The 24,930-nt window shown below is 39.5% G+C and overlaps 1 protein-coding gene across 1 annotated transcript in view; it reads right to left on the bottom strand.

Moving 5' to 3' along the window:
* Positions 1–4,455: 4,455 nt before the first annotated feature.
* The window catches only part of SLC9A9 (solute carrier family 9 member A9), a 220,026-nt gene continuing 199,551 nt past the window's right edge, over positions 4,456–24,930 (bottom strand). Inside the window, exons 15-16 of the mRNA XM_009931818.2 lie at positions 9,343–9,448; positions 4,456–8,819 (exon numbers count right to left, since the gene is read on the bottom strand). Coding sequence (XP_009930120.2) covers positions 8,607–8,819; positions 9,343–9,448 — 319 coding nt within the window. The 3' untranslated portion in view covers positions 4,456–8,606. The remainder of the gene's footprint in view (positions 8,820–9,342; positions 9,449–24,930) is intronic.

Consider the following 24,930-nt stretch of genomic DNA (forward strand, 5'->3'; position numbering starts at 1 on the left):
TGACAGCCACATCTCTAGCCTTAAACTACTGTGTTCTGAAGCGATACCTTTCTGTAGAAGAAGTTTCTGAGAAAATCCCCATTATCTAAGGCTGTTAGGAGCAAGAGACCAAATTGTACAGAAGGCATATGCTGGAGCAGCCATGGAAAAATATGCTGCAACACATGCTGGGCTTTCACACAAGTCCTGACTCTCCTGAGAAGTCATGCAGACCGCTCTACATTGCCTTGGCTGAGAGGCTGAACAAAATATGAGGTCACCACTCCTCATGCTTGTCCAGGTCTTAGCCTGGTCGTCCCTGGGTAGCCTCGACTTCAAAAAAAAGAAAAACCCAAAACCCAGCAGCAATGGCCTGAAGGGGTCAGTACTATTTAGGTCTCCAAATTCTTCCTTGCACAGTAGCTGAGTCATGGTGTAATGGAAATCAGTTTCATTCTTGGACCTTATTGTGCTGATCAGAGTAAGGTGCATTTTATGTTGCATTCTTGTCTTACAAGCCCCGCTGGGAGCAATGAGCATTTTGGCACTTCCTATGGGCTAATTCCAGTGTGATTTTAAGGCTGCAATAGGTTTCAGTGTGAGCTGCTGAGTATTCATCTATTCCAAAAATTAGATTATTTAATTAGAAGCCCAAGAATTTTAGGAGCGTAAGTTTAGACTCCCTTTTAAAAATCATGGCTCGCTTTAAAATGAAGCAAATCTTTGGACGACCTTGGACTTTAAAAAAATGGGTTTAGTAGTGACGATGAACTGGGAGTTACTGTATGGTACTCTAACCTATCGTCCATCACATTCCCGTAGGAAATGAAGGGGAAAGTGGTGAAGAAGAGGCTGTGCGCTGCTGACAGCGTCTGGATCTCCCCTGCCCCAATCATCGAGGCTGGAGCAGTGCGATTGCATGGGCTGTTTGCTGGCTCAGGTCACCTGCTTAGCATGGTGGTTAGTGCACCAGATTCAGGGATACTAAAATAAATTTTGAAGTAACCAGAAGTCATCGACAGGTCTAGAAATCATCTGGAGAGCCTTAAGGACAGAATTGATTTCAGTAGTGGTCTTCCTTACTCCCATTGCATATTGTGTTGAATTTTTTTTTAAGAAAAGCATTCAAATAGTACTCATAATACAACAATTTCTAAATCTTTTGAAGAGCCACATTAAATCAGTGATGAACTGTGACTATTTTGAAGGGCACCAATGAATGTTTCTGTTTTTCTTTAATAAGCCTTGTTAACCAGGATTTAAAGGGTTTCAGAAAATGCTGCCAAGTGTCTGTGGAATAAAGCAGTTTTCCTCATTTCTGGTTAAGGTGGGACATCAAACCAACTTAAAATTCTATTAGTATGACTTTGTTCATGCAAATGTATTCAAACTCGGTTTTGGGCTGTATATTAATGGTACACACTAAGTGTGCCGCCATTTGTTCACTGTGGATCTTGCACGAGCCTAAAGGAACATTCCAAGTGACTTCAGTTGTATGTACAGAAGCTGCAGACTTCCATAAAATGGCCGTAAGACTGTTATTCCCTGGGAAGTTTAGCTGGAATATCTGCCTTTGGTTACAAACATATGCGGATAGTGCTTTTTATGTGTTTTTTTGAAGTGAAAGTTAATTGTTGGCAAAGGTGGTTTACAGCAACACTTGCAGAGCACTAAGAGTCAGGGAATCTGCATCCATGATCCTGCCTGTGTACTGAAATCCTTCTCCAGTTCTTTAAAATTTTGGTTTAGAGATAGATCAATGCATTCTCCAATGAACCCTGTCACATGCTGGCATATGGGGGGCTTGTGCAGAGGGGGAGGATGTTTGTTCTGAACCAAATATAGGCAGTTTGAGGGTCCATGGCAGATGCTTCATTACTGGCATTCAGGCCTGTAAATATCAGGGTCTCAGTGTTTGCAGACACATCCTTACAGTAAACAAAACAGAGAAGAGTGGTGTGTGTGTGTGTTTTTTGTTTTTTTTTTTTTTTTTTTTTAATCTTCATAGGCCTGATGCTTCATTCAGCAGAAGCTAGGGTACTTGTCTCAAGCACCCACTTCACATTAGCTTCCATCAGAAAAGGTGCTCCAGTCACTTGTCAAATCAACAGCGGCAGCAGGGCTCGGAGTATCAGGAGGCAAATGTGCTTGGATGAAATGGTGAGAGAGCAACAGCACTTTGCCTGCACTTTGCCTGCTCTGCCAGCTGCAAACCTCTGCTTGGTTTGTTGCAGACAAATGCGAGCTCTCCCATGGGTGAGGCAGCTTTCCGTCCAGGACCTGCCCCAGGCTGTGGGAGTATGCACATAGGTGGGGGGAAAGACAGCGCGTTTGGATTTAGGTGTGCGTTGGTGCTCTGCAGCTGCGGTCTGTGTGCTGGCAACCCCCAGCAGCAGGTGTAAGCGAGCGTGCCCTAGCTGCTGCAGGCTAAGCTGCCTTGTCCTTACCATGAAAAAAGAACATGCAGAGATTGCTCATATGAAGTTGCTGACTGGCTCTGAAGCCGTGTCGTGTCTGCCTTGCTGAGGATGGTTTCTGTAGCCTTTCTTAAGGGTTTTTGCTCCTGTTGGGTCCTGTAGTTAAAAATATATGAGTTCTTAACTTTACTAGCCATAGTGAAGTGCCTAAATGATATCGCAATGTGTTTGACCCACCTGTCTTTGGGAATGATCTCTACCTGGGGTCAAGTTATATTGTTCACACACTATTGCATGATCATATTGGTTAATTTTGAAGAACTGTTAAAGTTGTGTTGTGTGTGGATATTATGCTCAGGGGAAAAAGACTTCATAAAATTTTGCTAGCCAAAGGGGTGGGGAAAGTAAAGTCTTAATCTTAAAATAAGGGTAAATCAGAGAAGGTTAAAGAGACAACTTGGTGAAAAAAATGAGTAGTTGTGAAGGAGGGAGAGATGAAATAAGGAAGACTGAAGAACTTCTATCTTTAGTTGTTTTTCCACTCTTCTGCAAATGTCAGGCTTGTGTTGCTTTTATTGCTTTGCTAACAGTGCCGTTGAAGTATTAACTTTTCACCTTGGGTCCTTTTTCTTCATTTTCTTTAAATTTGGTCAACCTTCAGCTGGCAGCGGTGGCTCCCTTTAGGCCTATGGAATGCGTAAGTTTTTACAGTATGGTAGTACTGTCAGGGATATGGCTCTAGCAAAGTTTTTAGGATTGTTCTTCAAGCTAATTCTTAGTTTCTCACACTATGAGCAAATACTTAATTTGGGTTTTAGTCTGTAGTTGCTCTGAATATCTTTCTGATCTTTTTCAATTTGAGTATCTTCTTTGGCACTGTTTCCCCACCCCCGCTCCCCCTTTCCTTCCTTCATCATTCATTTATTCATTACCGTTTCTCTCTTATTTTCATTTCCAGTCAGGCATGTAAAGTACTGGGTTATATTTAGAAGGTACTGTACCTCTGGAATAAGAAATCTCACTACACTTATGGGATACTATCCTATTTCGACTCACTCGTGTATAACTTGTCCTGGTCCTGCATGATGCTGAATATCATGGCATATTTCTTTCAGTGTTAAGATTGCTAGGTGTAGTGGTCTTTCTAGTTTCAAATCCTTATTGAATAAAGTACCAGTATTTTCTGTATGTCCTTCTGCCTTTGCTGTAGCACACCAGGTGTAGGCAACCATGTGGTAAAGAATGATGTAGAACAGTAGATGGAAAACACTCCTGGGTATTCTCTACTGCTTCTGGCACCAGAATTTCAAGACCTGACAGGTCTTTGGAAGGATGATGTTAATTTGACTTGCTCAGATTTGGTATTCTCTGAGTCCTGAAAGGATATTTGTTCTTCTGTACCTCAGATCTGATTTTTGTAGGGGAATAATGTTGACCAGTGACACTGAATTAGGTGGGGAAAATGTTGCCTCTGCTCTGACACCGGTGGAATAAAGGTTTATTTGTGAGCAGAATCATTCCTGTTACACGTATCATGCAGCACTTGCTGCCTGCTCTGGTGTGCAGGAGGAAGGCTGCCCAGAGCCAGGCTGGGCCCGTGTGGGAGGAAGCCAGTGTGGTTGTTAGCAGTGCGAAAGCTGGAAGGGTGTAACTGGAAACATGAAGACTGTGGATTTTTCCTGTGGAATTCCATGGAAGTACGAGATGGTCTTGGCTGGTGGCTTTTCTAGCAGTGCAGCTGCAGTGGGCCCATGCTGATAGTGCCAAGGGGCTGTTAGAAACAGAGCTAAAGTTTGAGATGGAGACTCAACCCGTCTTGCGATAACTGTAGGAAAGTCCCTGTGCTCTTCATTCCCAACGCAAACCTGGGCCATTGACTGGCACCATGGAGCTGACAAACATTATGTTCTGCTTCTAGAAAAATTTGTCTGTGCTTCTTAACACACACCAGGATGTCCAGTGGGTTGTTTTAAATCTGTAAGTGTGACTTGAACCATCAGGCTGTTGAAGGGGATACTTGCTTGGCTGATGTCCGTTGTTGCACTAGGCTGTCCTATTCCTTTAATTGCTTGAAAGGGATGAATAAAGACAAGTTTTCTTTCATACTGATCAGAAACTTGCACTCCAGTATGTGATTGGGACATAAAAAATCTATATGTAAAAACAAACAAACAAAAAAACCCCAAACCAGAGAACACAAACCGGTATTCAAGGAAAAACATGTTCAGGTAGTTTCTCTAACTCCAAAACAGTAATATATACCATAAAAACTATTCATTGAGCTAAAGGAAGGAGGAGATTTCATGATCTGAAAATTGACTGATATTGGAACGAAGGCTGTGGGTTAAACTAACATTTGCTTAGGAAATTTGGATCAACTAGAGAATTTTCAAGTTCTGAAAGACTGTTTATAAAATAAAAATGTTGACAAGTCTTTTACAGTTCGCTGAGCAGAACTCATGTCTGTTGGGATTATATTGCCAGAGATGAGCTTGCTTGTGTTAAGTTATATAAAATGCTCAGAACTGGTTTGCTTGAAGATGTTGAAAAGGGCTATTTTCCCTTTTGCTAGGACAAAGAAGAGGAAAAACAATTTTGTCTTTAGAATTAGTTTGCAATCTCTAAAGTGGGTATTCAAGATGTTTTCTTTGTTCCCTGAAGTCCATAATTAATGTTATCTGTGAAAGCAAAGAGTTTTGAAAGCACGTGTGTAATGCTCATGTGTGTCTGAAATACTTCTGTATATTGCTGTATTTATGTTGTACCCAAACGTACACAGTAAATGATGTTACAGGCTAGGCATCACTTGATGGCTGATAGGAAAATACAGACCAGCTTTCAAAAGGAAAGAAAAAGCTGTTGTACAGACTATCATCAGCCCAGCAAGGCACGTTAAGTTGGTAAGTGGAGAGGGTGTGAACTGGTCTTACGCCTTCAATGCAATTAGTTTAGCGGCTTAAGTTAGGCACAGGGTTAATGAGTTTGCTGAAGATAACTCTAATGTGGTTACTATGGAAAAGTTTGAGCTCTTAACACAGCAACATGAAATGTTTCCTTCCAACGGCCCCCGCTTTCAGTGAGGTTACCAAATGTTGCACTTCTATGTGAAAAAGTTATCATAGCGACCTGATATTTTTAGTACAGTGTCTTTTTGGACTGACTCTGCTGTAGAGCCAGGATTCATTCTGCTGCTTCCAACCTTAGCCAAATGCTCTCTGCAGTTCAGTATGAAATTTCAGTTATTACTTCTGAAACCTGAAAGCTTTAGCAATATTGCAGATTTCCATCTTTCCTAACATTTTGGCCTTCATACTGAGTGCACAGTCACTACATTTTGACAATATATTTTACATTTCGTTTTCCAAGCAGTGTTTTATTAGATTAACTCAGATAGGAAGAAAAGCTTCGCATTTATCATGAGAGACTTCCACGTGCAGTCAAACACTGTGTGATATTGAGTACTTTAAATCTCCAGTGTATGAGCTGTAAATTAACATTAAAGGCCTCTCTTCACATCCATTACTCTGTTTAAACAGTCGTGCAGAATTACTAGTTGCCAATAATTTCTCCTTGAATACAAATATATCATCTGTTCTAATGTTGTTTTAACTCTCTTGATCTGCATGTCATGAAAAGAATATCTTAAAAATTAGAAAATGGCAAGGCTGAATAGTGTAATGGATAATTTAGACTTTTATTGTCATTCAGTGTAAGTTTCAAGTTTGCTTGCAGCTCAAATTACTAATTTTCTTAAAAGCCAATGATGCTGAGATGGCTGAGCATGGTCCCTGATGGTAAATACCCATCCTGCTGGGACCACTGATTCAGCCTGTTGACAGTCTTAACATCAAAATCTGGCCTGTGAAGATGTGAAGTATGCACTCTTCTCTTGCAAGGGATGAATTTCTTTACCGAGTAAAGTGGGATGAATTTCTTTACTGAGTAAAGTAGCCCTTTAAGGCATCCAGGCAGACCAGTGTGGAGAGTTTTCGCTATAGACTTTTTTGATAACCAGAGAATTTCAGACCCCAGAGCTCTCCGTTTACCACATTGCACAACTGTGAGAATTTTGAACATAGGCACAATAAATAAATCAGTAAAAACCCTGTAGAGTATGCTGCAGGATGCATTTCAGAGTAGAATCAAAGAGCAGAACCGTTGGTGAAGAGCATGTCATTTCCAGTTCATGTAGCAGTTGTGAAAAAACAGCTTTGCATCTTCATAATACTGCAGCAGTTTATTGATTTGCAGTGTAATCTAAGGACTGGGGTCTGTGCTTCCCAGGGAGCTGGGGAAGCCTGGTGACACGCACTCGATACTTCTGAAGATTGAAATCAGAAACTCTGGGTGCTGAAATCAGGACTGTGTTAGCACCCATCCGTGATAATATCTTCTCGCTGTGCTGCCGCATATTCACCTCATTGCAGTGTGTCTCTAGCTGCTTATCCTGCCTCCTCTGATCTTTGCTATCTCCCACTGCATGCTGTAGGGTGCACAGCAGTAGGCCATAAAACCTTACCTCCTCAGCCATTCTCCATCCCTGCTTGCCAACCTGCTGTGCATCTTTTCACACCTCATGCAGCTAAACAAGGCAAAGCAGGGGGCTGGAAATTCATTAGTTCTTCTCAGAACTTCTTATGCATGAATATTATTTGTTTTAAACCACATGGGGATTAAGATCCTTTGAAGTTCTTTGATTAGTGTTTAGGGGAAAATAAAATGCCAGTTCAAGCTTCTGATCTTTCGTAAGAGCATATAGAATTCCAGTGTTCAAATTTAAGCTTAAAACAGCTGCTCTGGAGTCACATTTAACCAGAAATTAATTAGCCTGGAAAAGAATGACTAAAACTTGATTATATTTAAGTTTGCGTTTCAGCTTTTGTCAGTGGTGAAATCAAGACTTATTCAGCTTTATTCATGGAGATGGCTTGATTTTTATTCCTACAGATTACAAACTTCTTGCTTGCTCATTGTCTTTCTATATTAAGAATGGCCTTATTTTAAAACTCCTCATGGTTTAACTTTCTTAGTAGCAACATTATCATGCACAGTTAGTTGAAACACCTGCAGTGAGAAAAGGCACGTGCTCTAACAACAAAAGCCTGGCTCTGTCCCTCTATTTTCATTGCTTAGCTGATAAGTGCCAAAGCTGATCTGTGCTAATGCTTGGTTAATAGTATATGGTAGCTAGCTGTATGTATGGTTGACTAGTTGTTTATCCAGCTACTGAGTTTATGCAGACACAATTAATACTTTCATACCTAAACTCTCCTCTTCTGTGTGTTTGATTTTTTTTTTTTTTTTTAATATCTAACAACCACTGTCTTCATCCTAGTGTGATACTGAGTGCCCAGCATAAATAGAGAGATGGACACATTTATCCTTGGAGCAGCCAATCTTAAGATACAGCTGTTCTGCAGAAATATTTGATTAGAAAAAACTCACTTTCCTTGAACAATAAAAAATGAAATGGTAATCTTCTTAGATAAAAGCATACATTTAGAATGATCTTGCAAAACAACAAAACTTTTCCCAGCATCTGAGCTTTGTGTGCTGCCAAGCTGCACGCAACCCTAAAAGGACTTGGCTATAAGGTGCATTTAGAAAGCAAATGTTGGGCTGGTTGTCAGGAAAAGTCTGTACTGTGAGCATGAAGGAGCTCAATCTATCAAGACCGAGGTGCTGCAATGCACATTCTAGGTATTTTTAGATCACATACTGATTGGACAAAGAATCTTCTGCTTCTTCTTTATAAGTGTAATAACTACTGGAGTAGTAGCTGTCTGTGAATCTGTTCAGGACCAGCTGTATAAAAAGTGCTGTCATCATGCAAGCATGAATATGTTAGAAAGCTTTTTCTCTCCGTTCCAGCTGACTAAAGACTATCATCAACATTCAAAGGCCTGTGTACATGTGAGGGGCATGGTACAGTCAAGCGCTGAGACAACCCATGACTGCAATTTGGGCTGGCAGTGCCCTACATTTTGTTAAGGACTGCTGCTGTCAGAAAACTTCCATATTGTTCTAGGTATATGGATGATGATAAACACTTTGCTGGGGGGAACAGGCATTTAGTTGGCAAGATCTAAGTTTTCTTTGACTTTCTGTGCTTAGTATGTTTTCTAGCTTCTTGTTCACATAGTAGTATCTTATTTATCCTATTTCTTTATTTTAGTCTTATTTCTTGTAATTAACATTACACTGTTCATGTCAATTCTTCTGTGGTTGACCTGCAGTGTGTTCAAGCTGGAGTTTGTACCCTCCTAATCCTAGGTCTCCTTCATGAATATCTTCCTTGCCTGTAGCCTGGGTGGAACCTGTTCTGTCCTGTGCTGGCACCGGGGTGTGAGCAGACGATTCATGGTTTTCAGTCAATTCATCATTATTTATGATATAATCTGTGCCATCATCCTTCAGTCGATCCTGTATTCAAACAAAGACAAAGATCAGTGGAATGGAGACTCCTGAGGAGGATTTTTGTTAAGGCTTAAATGAAGAACAAGTAAGATGCAATTCCCCTTCCATTTTATTTCATTATTTGCTTACTTTTTTTCAGGTGTTAATTTACCATCTTGATGTTGACTAAAGCATGTACTTGCTTACCATGTTCTGCTCTTGAGCAGTGTTGAGAAACATAACCTACCCTTCAGATCTTTTAGATAATTTCAGTGCTTATATGTCACTGATGGGTAGCCAATACTTTCAGTGTCTGGCTGAATTATTTCGAATGTGTCACTCATATTTGATGCTCGCAGCATTAGTGGCCATTCTTGAAAATGTAGCACTGCACTTCCTGAGACCTCTTATCCACAGCCCTGAAGAAACTGTATAACTCTTAGCCTTAAAAGTAATAAGCTTTGGAAAAGGGACTTTACCAAAGTGTTTCACTGAGTGTGGCAGTTTTAGGATTACAGCTTAAATACAGCGCACCGAGCTGGGTACTTACTCCATAGGCACTGGGGCTGGTCAGAAGCCTGGCAACAGGATTACACCATTCAGGTAATGTTGTTGTGAGAGGTGGACCGGCGTGGGTTAAGATAGGTTTTAGGTACCTGTGAAGCTTGTTAAAGAATATTTCCCATACAGATATCGATACTAACATGCTTCTCTATTACACAAAGAAATTTCATTTTAAAGCATAAGGGAATCATCTAACTGAATGGAGACAGAAAGTACCATCTATTTACCCACCCATTACTGCGTACATTCCCGTCATCAGTCTTGTCCAACGTTTTTCATTAACAACAACAAAAAACCCCAAACCAAACAACCAAAGACCCCCTCCCCCAAATAAACCCCAAAACACTTGATGCTCAAAATCTGTCTTGAAGGGTACCAGAATGGCTGAAGGGGATGCATTGTGGGATACATAAATGCAGTAGTAGCTGAAAGAGAGGAAATGTGCGCTAGATTATCCTGTTTACCATTCTCATCTACAGTTTGCTGTAGTGTGATCTCTTCTGCAATTTTAACAGGAAACAATTTAAGACGCAACTGTATCAGCTACTTTATGTAAGAACAGTAGTGAACACTTTCTGAAGAAACACATACTCAGCCTTTTGTAAAATCAGTGCATTTCTTCAGCAGGCAAAGTATATTTTATCAAATATTAAGTTTCTTTGTTGCTGGGAGTGTGCATAAATTGTTCTCTGTAATACTTTATTTTCAGCATTCAAGAAATTTGTTTTACACTTCATACGTCAATGCTCCTTCATATAAAATTATGTAAATAAGTTAGGAACAGGCTTTATGCTATTGTCTCGCACCTGTCTTTCCAATCTTTTAATCCAAAAGTGCTTTGTTGAGATAAAAGAAAAACCTGCTCGTCTTGAGCAATTATATCATCCTCGTAGCTGTCAATAACAGCTCTCCCATGAGTCCTTCAAGTTGACTTATCTCCTTTTACTCGCAAAGTAATTTTCAGTGTTCTTTGGGAAGCAGGTCTGTCAGCTATTTTTGCTGCTAGGGAAAATTTGCTTTATTGATTGTCATCCCACTCTCACTCCTGCTCCTTTCTCTTGCTTTCTTGCTTGTGCTCTTTCCCTCACTCTTTCTCTCTGCCTCCTTAAAGAAGAAAGGAACAAATGTAAAACTGAGTAGTGATTTGAGCTCTGCAGCAGTATTATAGAAATACTAAGTAGCAGTGGGTCTTAAACCTAACCATCCCAGTGTCTCATTTTCTTTCATTATTGGTTATTTATGGTATCACTTCTTTACACACAAAGTACAAATTCTGTATCCTGAAGAAACTGTTATGCAAAATATCCTTGTGATCTCAGTTACAGATTGAAAGTCTAAATAACTTGCTCTTCTGTCCTTTATACTACAGCTATGGAATTTGTTCTAGAGTATCTGGGTTTAGTGTGTGTGCATTTGTGTATTTTTTAAAAATTAAATTGCATCTGTCAGAAGATTGTGATTCCTTCGTGCAAGGTTATATACTGAGTTAGTGTGAAAAAGTAATTGGGTCTACTTTAAAAAAGATTGCAAGATTTTAATATAAAATCTTATGGGAACCATGGTCAAGGTGGGAATCTCATGAGATCAAACTGAGTAGGGAAAGTTTAGATCTGTAAGAGTAAAATCAAACTGAACAATCTTCTTCTGGTCCACTTCCAATCTTATTTGAAACCTCCGAAGTGCCAAGCAGTTAAGAGCTATTATTAAAACGCAATGTATGAACGGCATCAGAGTTGTTTTCAGCACTTCAGAGAAACCTAATTACAAGGCCAAAAATGCAAGTAGGAGCCTAATTCTAAGTTTTAATCTTTGGAAATATTGACTTTGTTAGTACAAACAACTTGAATTGTTTGAACTGAGTTGTCAGACATAGCATGAAAAATACAGGCTTGTGGTAGAAGTTGTATTTGATTATACTGAGTTCTGCTTGCTCTCTTCTCTTATTCTCTTCCAGAATAAGTAACTGAAGATGAATATTACTCTGTTTCCTCTTTAATTTGATGATCTCTAAGCTAGGCCTTACTTCTGAGCAGCCTTATAACTTTATAATAGGTTTTTATACCTCTCAGTAAGAATTTGAGTCCTGTTTTCCTCCCATGCTTGCATGAAGACCAGCACTACATCAGATAGGAATAGGGGGTGCATGCTGAAACAGGCAATCTACTTGGCTGACACAGTAGTCTTTAATCTTGTGAACCACCACCACTTTTAGCATGAATTTCTGTCTAGTGTGTTTATCTGGTTGCTATGAGTGTACACTTATAAGTTGAGTGATGGCTTCAATTTGGGCTGCAACAGGTCCTCTTAGTCCCCTTCCTTTTGCATTTGCTCTAACATGTTCATTGTGAATTGTTTGAGCTTCTGCTTTGAAGCCGCTTGAGATGCAGTTTAAAGTGAAGACCATTTTCTTGAGTGGTGTGATGCTTCTGATTCTGTAATAAATAATGTATCTTTGTTCCTTATTTAACTAGTTATTGTTCAGCCCACTAAAGGAACTTACATTGCAGTGGCCTATTTTTCATTGTTTTAATAACCGGTGGCATAAATGTTTCCTCATTATTGTTGACACAGTTGCTTTATAATATTACAGACATAATCACGTCGTTCAGTGCAGCATGAAAGAGGAATTCTAATCTATGTGCAGTGCTGGCATTTCAAAAGTGTATCAGACATGGGTCTGTAGCATTTTAAGGCTGGCAAGAAGTCTTATCACACTCCAGCTGCTCTGGGTCCAGCTCCTGGGAGAAATAATTTAAGTAGTGCAATAGAAAAAGGTAGATTTTGCACTAAGGCTGATTTAAAAATTGGAAGCAACTAAGTGTAAATCTCTTAGCATAACTCAAAAATTACTGCCGAACAAAATTCATGCTTGCCTAATTCAGGGATAGGGAAAAGATAGCAGGGAAACATTGCATCAGTCAACCTACTTCTGGATTTACACTTTGGTCTTTGCCGGGTGGAACAGCCCTCCTGCATGTCTCAGATTCTGCACCATACAATGTAATGTGTTGAAGAACATTGTTAATGTATTAAAGGTGGTAACACTTTGAACATCCCTTTGCCCAGGCAGTTCAGTCTTCCTTTGCCACTAGCCAGGCACAGTTCCCCTCCCTTCCTGTCTTACTGCCACCAGACTGAACATCTAAATCTTTGCCCCTCGTTGGTTCAGCTTCTGTCTATTCTGAGTTTGACTCCTCTTCTGTACTGCCCAGCAACAAGTAAAGAAGGCAATGCCGTTGCAGACAAGGCAGTTGGCAGATGTCTGAACAATGTCGCCTGAAGTTGAACAGCAGGCAGGTTGTTTGCTGGGACTGATGAGGCGGAGCAATTCAGACGGGCTGTAGGAGGGTACAGTATGCAACAGGGCCTTCAGAATTTAGGTCTTGAAATTGAAGAAGATTTTTTTTGAAAGTGTATGAATAGACATTTTTTTTGAGTTTCACAGTGTCATCTAGTTAAGGCTGGATGTCATCTAGTTAAGGTTTGAGTTTCAAAGAAATGGCAAAAAGACATCTCCAGGGTGGAATATGAGGTCTTTGCTTTAAATATACTGCATTTAAAAGTAATCTCGAGGATTTATCGGGAATAAAACCATTGAATTGTGTGACTTATTTTTTCCCAAAAACGTTATGCCTGAAACTTCTATTATGGAAACTTTCTTCCTATACAGCTACCCTGTCACAAAAATACAGGTAACCTGAACTAGACTTTTCAAGTGAGAAGTCTCAGGTAATCTTAATGAGAAGTGCTGCTGCCACTAGTCACATTGCAGAGCATTTAGGATTTCCATTATGCAGAAAATTCTGAGACTTCAAAATAGTTTTTGTCATAACAGGATGAAAAATGAGAATCTCAAAATTTCTGTTCTTTCAGCCACTGACCATCAAATGACTGCTCTTTGTTAAATTATTATGTTCTGTCCAAATTCTGAGTGGTAGTAAAAATCATTATTTATCTTTTTGATAAAATGGCATTAGCGTGCTTGAATAGGTAAAAATTCTGGCAGAAATGTTGTGGCTGTCTTGACTAGCACTTTAAGGAGGTTCACTTTTCTTCTGTTGGAGGAACAGAGTCCTAGAACCAGCGGTGACTCTGCTGAGAAGCGTAATAGCAAGAGAGAAATAACTTGTAGTTGGTGGGGAGGGACAACAGAAACCTAGCACAGCAACAACAAAATCCAAAACCAAACACCCCCCACCCACCAAAGCAGATGATGTGGCCATGTTTAGAAATACATACAGCAGCTCTGCAAAACCCTGCATTTGGCCCAGAACGTGTTTCACCTTTTGCTTCATTGCATAATGGGGGCTCTGTAAATCCAGGTAATCCCATCCCTCCCCAAAGGCAGATATGCTCACACTATAATATTTACTATTAAAAAGCCCCAAAGTACAGGAATTTTTGTGATGCTATTCAAAACTATATATAGTGATTTTTCCAGATACTGTTTTCCTATATCAAACTGTGCTATAAACCCAAATTTGTTAAATGTATGTTATTTAATATTCTATTGCTAGGCATCGTCTTTCTGTTGTAGGCATAAATCTCTGGAGATAAATGTCACCACTCCCAGAATCCATCCTTTGTGCAATGTTTAAGATTTCTTGAGGTTTTGCAGCCTTTTTTTTTTTTTCCAAGCGTCCTTTTTGTGAATATTTTTATTTAAGTCTGTAAATTAGTTATGTCATGAGTTTAATATTACTCTTTGTTTTATTTGTGAAGAAATATACATAAGAAAGGTATCAAAAAAAAGATGGCACTTCTGTTCATTCAATCTGTTTTCTGTAGTAGGGACAAATGATGCTTTGTTCCTTGGTAGAGACTGGTGGTTTTTTTCAAAAAAAAAAAAAAAAAAAAAAAAGGCAAAAGGCAAGATAAAAGAGAATGATTTTGATATTAGCTATGTGATAGCTTAAAGAGCAAACGTTTCCATTTTGGTAGTGTTTGCGCAGGAGCAGGCAAACCATGAAACTTTGATTATCTGGCAAGGTCTGCACATGACTGCCTCCTGCTAACAGCTGACTGAGATTACTTGGTTACTTTATAGTTACATTATACAACAGCTTGTGCGCATGACTGAGCTGGTGAGGCACAGAGACATCTCCAGGTCTTAAATGCATGCACAGCAGATTAAAATCACATGAAGGAGGAGAGGTTTCTTTAGAGGGGTCTCTCCTCCTGTCTCGCAAGAGAGAATGGTGTTTCCTCATGTACTGTGGAATTTTGTTCAGAGGATGGGAAGTTGTAAGTGTAGACTGGTTGAAAAGTGCAGGGCGTGGTTATATTAGATTTAACTGTTAGAATAATACAGTATGTTTTTGAAAAGACCATGAAATCTACAGTGACTTCGCATGTAAAGATAACCCGCACTGTGGAGAAATCTGAGAAGGAATCACTAAATCTGGTTTAAATGGTATTTTAACTTACAGTTTTTACTAGTGAATTCTGCTCTAGTTCTTTGTGACCCTTTCTTCTCTTTTTATGAAGTGTTTTTTTTTTTTTAAAAAATCCCACTACTGTTGTAACTTAAAATAGAAAACAACTGAGGGCTGATACTGTAGTCCTGCAAAGTCAAATCAGCAGATCTCTCTTTTTTAAGATTCATTGTCTCTGTCTGTCTTTGCTCTCAGACATGTGAAAGTCAGGGAGAGACGATGAAAATAAGTGGTAATAAAAATTGGTTCAGTGCTTCCTTACAGGAAAGTGTGTCTGTCAGATTCTAGAGTCAGATGTAGTGTCCGACCCGAAGAATTAAATCTGGCTTTTATGCAGAATATGGCTAAAAATTTGCTACTTTCAACTTTGAAACTAGAAGCATAGAAGACATGTGGGCAAAATGGAGGGAGTTAATAGAATGGATCTTTAGTCTTCTTATACAAAAGCGGCTGTAGACTGAGAAGTGGCTTGTTCTCCAGTATGCACTGAGTAAAATGTCTGGGGTATTTGCAGACCATGGCCTTCTAGTTGTGAGCTCACTGAAGCAGAGGAAAATTGAGACACCCTACTCGAGTTGTTTGAAACCTATTATATCCTGACTATATCGCCTCCGTGCAAAGAAAAACTCGGAGACATAAGTGGAGGTTTGCTTATGTAATTGATGAATGGGTAATGCAGCTGCTCTTGAACATGGAAGGATGGGGCATGCAAAAGGATAGAAGAAAATATTCACAGAAGATTCAAAAGGAATATATGAAGAGGCACAAATGTCAGACAAATTAACATTAGAAAGAGCTTTGGAAGATGCAGACTGAGTGAGGCAGCTAAAAAGAAGAAGAAAAAATCCTCCCTGACATCACGGAAGAACAAGGAACTGACCTTCAATCTGACAAAAAACCCCAACCCAACCAAAATGCAACCAACTAAAAAAAAAATGCACCACCGGAGACGCACAGGAGTCAGCTGCACATGCAATGAAGAGATGTGTTGCACTAGTGACATCAGCATTGATAACATGTATGTGACTTTTCAGAAAAATGTGCGAGAGTCAAAATTGACATAACTGCTAGGATTCATACCCCCTATCTTCAGACACCTCATAGTAGGATATCTGAAAGAAAGCTTATCTACCAGTCTTACTTTTTGATCAATAAAGAGAAATGGCCAAATCCCAAGGCAGTTAGTCTCATCCTGCAGTGCTGGAGTTAACTGGAATGAATTTAAACTAGGATGAGTTTCTTTCCCTTTATTGACTATAAAAGAGTCTGAACAACTAGATTAGACTTAGATGGCTAATAATTAAGCATCTAAAGTTTGGCGAAATGAATCTCACTTCAGGACCTAAGAAAACAGAACCCCTGAGGCAAAATATAAGAAACCAAACACAACATCCTCCATACCAAGGAAACTAGGATTGTATGAAAGGCATCAGTTTTCCTAATTAGGAAATACTATATTAAATGCATTTAGAAGAAAAAAAAAAAAAGAATTTGTGTAATAAACATGACATCAAAGCTGACAGCAGAAACAAAAACTTTAAAATCATTAAGCTTGTGAAAACCTGAATGACCATGGAATTCATAAGCAGAAATTCCACCTCAGAAAAAACTTAAAAAGACTTCCTGGCAGGTTTGAAAGCATAGAAAATTTCTCGGGACGTTGCGAAACTGGTCTACCCGTGGCATGGCAATAGGGTTTATTTTCCTGCAGAAAATGAACTTCTGCATATGGTACATCTTTAACATGATTACAAAACTGGAGATAGCATTGGCATGAGTAAGCTAAGCTATTGACTTAGAAAGGGTGAACACTGGTGTGACCTGGCTGTGCATAGACCCTTAAGGCCTGAAAAAGGCTCTGGTGCCAGCTGCCTCAGATGAGCTCACTTTCAAGCTCTTCACATGAAGTGCATTCATTGTATAAAATGCTTCAGCCCTGGTATTGGTGGAGGGAATGAATGCAGAAGAGCAAGTCAGCAGGGATTTATGCAGACTGTGGAAGACTGTTTCATGAGAATGTCCTTGCCACCACTGTCTGCCTGAGAAGACTGGCAGTGGTTACTTGCCTTGCTAATGATAATCTAATACCAGTGGCACCAAAAATGTAAGAATTTGCAAGGTGCAGGGAGAGTAAACCTTAAACACAGTGAAGTACAAGTACAGATTTGTTTTGATCAAATGGATTACTTCAATTGCATCATAGAGGAAGAAAGAAAAGATCTGATCCAAATGAAGTGAAAGCTACATAGCTTTTAAAAATGTCTGATCAATAAATTATATCTGGTACAATGAACTCACACCTACTAAGATAGGAACTGAGGATAGCGATGGCTGTAGTGCTTCTACCGTGGGAAAGGAGAACTTGGGGACCAGGAGGGTGGTGGAAGGAGTGGGTTGTGAGAAAGTAATGTCAACAAGACTTTCCAAGCAAGAAGGGCATCATTGTGCTCAAACAAAAATACTACAGTGAAAGCAAGGCAATTAAATGTCTGCTAGAGCTTTGTAAGCAACAGCTGGAGTAATATTCTTGCTATGGCCCTCTGGTGACACGAATTGAGAGCTAAAGCCAGCACACTGAAACTATACTCAAATAGGAAAAGAATTATTTGGCATTTTTTCAGGAAATCAGATCAGATATTTCATCATTACATAGACATAGCTGCACAATAGCAGGTAAAATAGCTCACAGATCTGTGGAGACTGTTTTTGACAAATCTCCAGCTTCTGCACTGCCAAGATTCAGAGGTTGCTCTCACAGTTATAAAGGTACAACTTGAAAGGGAAATATGATCCCCTATGAGAAAATCCTGTAAAGAATTTCTTTTCTTGCACAATTTTCTTGAAGGATGAGCTATGAACATGGAGGAAGGCTTAGAGGAATAATGTGTCTTATATTCTGATGCTTGCTTGTGTGTTTGTAAAGATGCTAACAAAACCAGTGAGACAAAAGTGATAATGTACTGTATCTTTTAGAGAAAAAACAAACAAACAACAAAACAAACAAAAAAACCACCAAAAACCTGATCTGTATAAAAATAACAGACTCTCTCTTGCTTCATCAGAAGACAGGGGAATAAAGAGAGTAAATAAGGAAACAAGTGTCATGCCAGAAGAGAAGGGAGCAGTAAGTCCAAAGAAAAGGAAAATTCTGAAAAAGTTTTTTTGAGGACTGGTACAGTAGTGAAGGTAAACCAGAGAGCTATTCTCTCGGCCCATATGAGAGCGTAGAAACGGAACTGTGATCCAGGATGTGTGTATCCCTACAGAACATAAAAGCAGGGCACCAAGGTGACCTGTGCGGGGTGAAGCTATGACAAAGCTGACAGCAACAGGGTAACATACAATGTATTAATGAAATAATATTATTGCTTCTTTGTACAAGTGTCAGAAACCATATCCATTCCAGATATGGTGGTAGATTCAAAACCTGTGAGACAAGATCAGGAAGTGGTTTAGCACTGTTGTGGAAGGCTATTTTATTCAGTAACGTGTTGTACTTCTGGCCGGTTGGGTAATGAGTAAGAGGTGCTGGGAGTGACTTAAAAAAAGGTCTTTTAATCTGTGCTGAGCTGCTAAGAGCAGGATAGCCTTTGTAAAGCCTTGTTAATAGAAAGCTTGTTTAGTTTAGTATATCCTTTGAGCATCTCTAGTCCTGTGAGCAGATTGGTCTAAAGATTATGTCTCTGGATTCTCCAGCAGCTTTTTCCGCTGTGTAACCCATGTTATACACACAATTAGCTAGCTGGATGAAGGTGGAAGTCTCTAATAGGTTAGTGAAGAAAGCACATTAAGTGAAGGACTCAGTGTTGTGGAAGGGAAGACATATTGCACAGGATTAGGTTCTGCTGTAATAGAAAGAAAGTAGCCTGCTGGCAAGCCAGATCTTTGTTTTTGTAAAGATGCTTTAAAATGAAGGAAGACCAGTTAGAAAATCCTCATGATAAAATGTTCCTTAAGAGATATGCAAATTTCAGTGCAAAAAACAATTGAGGATAATGAATTATGGCAGAGATCCTAGCAAAAAAAAAGATATTTACTGAACAAGGATAACAGCAGCTTTTATACTGCTAGGAATGAAAGAAATCTGAGGTATTTATTCTAATATTGCACTTTAAAATTTTAAATAGGTAAACCAGAATATTTTATATAGGAACAGTGGCAGATGAAAATGAAAGTGCAGAGGATACATTTAAAGACATCAAGCTGCCTTTTGAGTAGCAGAGAAGCTTATCAAATATAAAACAGAAATTGGAAATCTAGCTCTAGCTTTTCCTTTTGGGATAGTTCGTCTCACTGCTCTTGTCATACTAGTCTGGAGCAGGATAACCAAACTCTTAATCTCTGTCTCTGTATGGAACGCTTTCCTGCAAGCCTGTGAATGCTAGAGAAAAGTATGCTGAGTGAGGACGGTGCGCTGTGGTGGGGAAAATGAGAAACGTGGGGTGGGTGCATGCAAACAAGATAGATTTTTGCAAGTGCAGCAAGTGACTGCTGTGGTTTGGTTAGAAATATAGCTGGGCAAAGGTGGAAAAATAAAATGACTTTTTGCTAGATTTAAAGGGGATACAGTTTTGCAAAGCTATGGTATTCCAGATGAGAAGCTGTAATGAGAATTTCTAAGCCTTTGTTCTGTTTTACTACACTTTTAAAGGGATGTGGGAACTTCAGGAAATTAAAGGGCACTCTCTTTCATGCAAACAGAAAGATGATTTTACAGCAGGTGTTCAAGGTGTGACAATCATTGCCTGAAGAAGTCATGGAGCCTGTGATAAAGGGAGGTGTCATCTGATACTGTAACACAACTGGAGCTGTGTGAGCCACGGCTACAGGGGGTGCAAGACCTTTGGCCTCTGGGAGGGGTGAGGGAATTCCCGCTCCTTTTTCTATACAACCCACAAGATATACTTGGAGGGTTCTATTTCTTCCATCTGCTGCTGGAATATCGGCATGACGGTAAATAATGAATCTGCCACAGTACAAGGAAATCTGTGCCCTTGTGATATTGTCATTGCTGTGTTTGACTAAAGTACAAAATGCTTTTGTAATTCTTTTAAATGGATTATTTTGATGTGTTATTAGAGATGTTGCAGGTATTAATGAGGCATTAGTTTCAGAGAGGTTAAGCCAGTCTCTTAAAGCTTGCCTACCTCATGTCTGACAGTTCATTATGTTTTCAGTGAAAGATTCTGGAAAGAGATTATAGGAGATACTTTTGTTCTAATTTGGCATCATTCCCTTCTATTTATTGGTGCAATACACTGCATACATGTACCAATGCTGGCACTGACCCAAATACAGGCAATAATAGAGGTGGGGAGAAGTACAGTGCAGAAAGAATGAGCATGAGGTTTTCTCATTCTCAGTGTTTCATTACAGAAACATTATAGAGGTCAGCTACTGGGGTTTCAGGCACGAGTTGCTCATAATACAAAAGCTAGCTATACTGTGCATGAGCAAGTGTAGCTGTTCCATGAATGTGATTTGGTTAAGAAACACATTCATTGAAAATGTTGCTTTTCCTTTCCCGTTTCTGACAACTCCTGCACTCAACTTCTAATCCAGATCTGATTTGAAAACTGTTTGCCACTCAGATATTGCTCTAATGGCTTATTTCCAGATAACTTCACATTTTAATTGATTTAGACCTAGATTTGTATTCAAAAGACTAACTCTGCACAGACTTAAGTTGTTTATTTCCTTTTTTTCACAGCTATTTTTCCTCCACATAAAACTGATGTAGTCATATTTTTTTTCTTTTGGTAGAGGTATGGCTTGTTCTGATTCAGTGAACTTTCCAATTATTGTGTAGCTGTTGATGACAGCTTGGTTGGATGACGGCACTTGGATAGCTAAGCCTGTTGATGTGTTTTATTCCTGTGAGAGAGCATAAGAAGGAATTTGGTCACTTGAAGGCACTTGACTGCACTAAGTTTTTCCAAAATGTCATTGCATGTAGAGGGGACCTGTTTTCAGCAGGTTTTTAACTCCCTTTAGCTCTGTGGTCTGCTGTGGGAGGGAGGAAAAGCATGGTCCTTTCTTCTCTGGAACTACAGAAGGTCTACTGACTTTCTTGCTCTGGTTCCCAGGAATGCCTATGACTAAGACCTGAAAGATATAAAAGTGACTTCTAAGCCTGTGAGAGGAGCATGGACAGCCTGGCCCTATAAATAACCAATCTTCTGCAATGGCATGGCTACAGCTAATTCAATAACAACCAGAACACTCTAGTGTAGAGGACAGAAGTTCAAGCAAAGAACTGAAATCTTGTTTGGACCTGCTTTTCTCAAAATGTGAAAGAGCTTTGAGGCGCAGTAGGTATGGTATGCATCCTGCTTTCCATGTGAACAATAGACCTGAACAATACTGCCCCAGGCACATGAATTTGCAAGGCTTTCTGGTACTCTGGTATATGGACCACTGCATCTAGATCTGTGTCTTGTTAATTAATAATACAAATTGAAGGTCGCCTGTTATTTATTAGGGGGATGATGACCGTTAATTTTTTTTTTAAATCAAAATCCATGATGGGACATTAGAAAAAAAAAAACCAAACAAAAAACCAAAACAACCCCACCAAACCAAAAAACCCCCAAACCTCCCATAAAACCTGTAGAAAGGGTGGAAACAAGAAATATATTGCTAAGCTCACTGGATATCTTAGCAGTAGCAGTCGTGTTTTTGAGTACTTAATGAATTTTATGTAACATTGCAGTATAGAAGTAGCTGGCACCAAGGTAGTCTCTTAGAAAATACAGAGCTTGCATTGCTGTACTAGGGAATGAGCTGCCTGAAAAGTTAAAGTCAAATTCTTCTAGAAAAAGTGGAAAAGAAATAGGGAAGAGTCAAATAAATATTTTGGTTTTGCCAAAATTGGAAATTGTCTATATCTTGCACTAGACATTATTTAAATTTTCAAGAAATTATTTTAAACTGACCTATGTTTATCTTCACCCTGTTTACTGTGGAATCTGGGGACTAAGTATCAAAGAGGCTTAATATTGCAAATTGTCAGCAATTATATATAAAAAAAAGACCAGCCCAGCATTAATTAATTATAATTAGTTTAAAATTGCATAATATAAAAGTGAAAAATACACTCTTACTTTCTGGTGTGTGGTACTAGAAACCTTCTCCCACCTCTGTGATATAGCCCTTTTAGATAGACCATTTTAGGCTGTATTTGGAACTTTTTTCCTGTGGCCTTCAAGGAAGAAGAGAATTGTAACACAGTGACAATAACATCTATTTAATCTACATATAAGGTTGTTGATAATGTTTTTATAGAAAATAGATCTTGTCAGACAGATCTAATTTTATCCTTGGATGAAATTACAAGTTTGATAAAAATGACCTGCATGTAATAAGCTTTAAGGCATTTGGAATGGCATTATGATAAAAAACTGGCTCTCTATAGTATCAATAACACATGCAGTAAATTGGTTACGAATTGGCTGGTTGATAGACCTGAAATAGTAATTGCCAGTGGAGAGCTGCCATGAATTGGTGAGTATTTCAATGCGTGTTTTAGAGAGGTCAATAGGAAATTTGATGTTCAATAATTTCACCACTATGAAGTTGCTGATGATAAAATGCCTGGATGATGTGGGCTAAATCATGATAAGGACAGAGCAGTTGTGTAGACGTGCCCTGATGGCCTGGTTAGCTGGTCTTATTCAAATACATTTCCTCTAATTGCATTCCTGAAAAAAATAAAAAGCAAGGAGGCCCAAACTTCCCTGCAGTGCTTGTGGGTTGTAGTGCCAAGACTTTTCATAAGCTCTGAGGAAAGCAATGCACGCAAACAGTGAGTAGAGAATAAAACAAGTGTGCCAGTCCTTCTGTATTAGACACTAGCGAGGCGAGTGCTGACGAGTGCTGGAATACCATGCCCAGTGCAGCGATCCATGTCTTAAAGTGGTTTTCAAACAGTTGGGAAGGATGCAAGAAAGAAAGAGCCCTCTCATTCTTCCCCCAAAACACTAAAATTAAAGGAAAAGGTAAAATAGTGTCTTAATGAACTCTGTAAGTACCTTTTCATGAAAGAAAACATAATACTGGAAAGTTGGGTTTTTTTAATAGATTAGTGCAGGCAATAAGCTAAATCTGTCCTAAATTACACAAACTTATCTGTTTTAACAGTGACTAACCAGTGGAAAATATTCTGGAGGGAAGTAATGAAGCCTTCTTTGCTGATATTTTCTGATCGGAAATGGATACCTTCCTGAGACCTGGTGTCATTTAGCTCACAAGTTTCTGAAATCAGTACAGGGTGAAATTTAAGTGTATTTGATGTCCAGGAGTTCAGACTTGAGAATGTAAAAGGCCATGTGCACCATGAAACTTAAGCTTTATGAATCTAATTAGCTAACATCTTGGAAGACTTTTGACACTAGCAAAGTCATAGAAGTGCTCAATCAAAGTCCGTCTGGAAAGATAGTTGGCTATATGTGTTGGATAGTACCTGAGAAATTTTTAATATTTAAATTAAGCATAACTTTTTGTGTTTTCTTGATTTCTTATGTGCCTAATTGTCCCACGTTATGTCTGTGTGACTACACATACTGAACACTGTCTTTCTAGTTACTTAGCTGTGCTTCATTTAGCTTGTTAATGTTCTGTGGAAGCACATCATATAAGCTCCTCTTTGTTCTTTACCAGTGGAATAAGTATTTCACTATATTTGCATGTGAACCTGTAGTTCTTGAATGAGTTTTACAATACTGTATTGGCTTTGTACCCAATTATAATCGCTAGCTTCAAATTTGTCAACAACCAACTGCAGAGGACACTTTACTCGTTTAGCACTTTGAGAAAATTGCTGTGTGCAAAGTATTCAGATTTAAAGTAATTTTGACTTTTTTTTAACTGTCTCCAACATATGAATACAATTACAGTACTGGACTATTCTCTTATTCTGGAAAAATATCACCAAATCACATGGAAGATCTCATGGAAATTGACACCAGATCAAAGATTAGTCTATCTCTGCACAACTGTTGTTAATGTGCTGTGGCAAGGCATTTGATGGTGGGTAGGGAAAGCGCCACTCCAGCTAGGATAGGATTAGTGATGGACAACTTTGAGAAGGTCAAATGTTTATTTTGCTACAGGTGTCACACACACACTATGTATCCCATGCAACAGATACCTTTGGTACTGTCACAGGAGCTGCCTTAAAGCTATGTTAACTAGACTTAAACTTCACAAATGTCATGATTACAAATATCTGACTGGTAAACGAGTAGTAAAATTACCAGGTTGTGGCAGTATCTACAACACTAGTTTTGTGTGTGGCCCTATATCACCCTGCATAGCTGGGACCATCCTCACTCCATGCTGTGTCTGTCTTCACTCCTGTGCTGTCCAGTTCCTGTCCTAGTGTTTTGCACAACCTCTGCTTCTCCTGGAGGGCGGCTGCTTTTCTTTCCTTTTTGCCTGGCCAGTGGTGCTACTTTCTCTGTGCCCCAAAGAGCTGGAGCAAACCTGTGTGCATGGGATCAGCTGGGGATGTCTGCACCTAGGAAAACAGCAGCAAAGGAGGAAGCTGTGTTGGGGAAGAGTGTTCCTAGTGCCTCTGCCCACGACAATTTCTCTCCCAGGGACAGATGTTCATCTTCTGGGGAGTTAGTGAGATGCAAGAGAGATACTAGGTGTGGTGTCCAGAAACCTGATTAGCTCCTTGCCCAGAAGGCTTAACAGTGTGGCAGTAGCTGGTATATGAGCAGGACACGGAGTGGTTGGAGCAGGTCCAGTGGAGGGCAACAAAAATGATCCAAGGGCTGGAGCACCTCTGCGATGAGGACAGGCTGAGAGAGTTGGGCTTGTTCAGCCTGGAGAAGAGAAGGCTGCGGGGAGACCTTATTGCGGCCTTTCAGTACTTAAAGAGGGGGCCTGTAGCAAAGATGGGGACAAACTGTTTAGCAAGGCCTGTTGTGACAGGACAAGGAGTAATGGCTTTAAATTAAGGGACAGTAGATTTAGACTGGATATAAGGAAGAAATTTTTTACAGTGAGGGGGGTGAAACTCTGGCACAAGTTGCCCAGAGAGGTAGTGGAGGTGCCATCCCCAGAAACATCGAAGGCCAGGTTGGATGGGGCTCTGATCAACCTGACCTAGTTGAAGATGTCCCTGCTGACTG

The sequence above is a fragment of the Opisthocomus hoazin genome, chromosome 4 (genome assembly GCF_030867145.1).
Source record: "Opisthocomus hoazin isolate bOpiHoa1 chromosome 4, bOpiHoa1.hap1, whole genome shotgun sequence".
In the NCBI taxonomy this organism is placed as follows: domain Eukaryota; kingdom Metazoa; phylum Chordata; class Aves; order Opisthocomiformes; family Opisthocomidae; genus Opisthocomus; species Opisthocomus hoazin.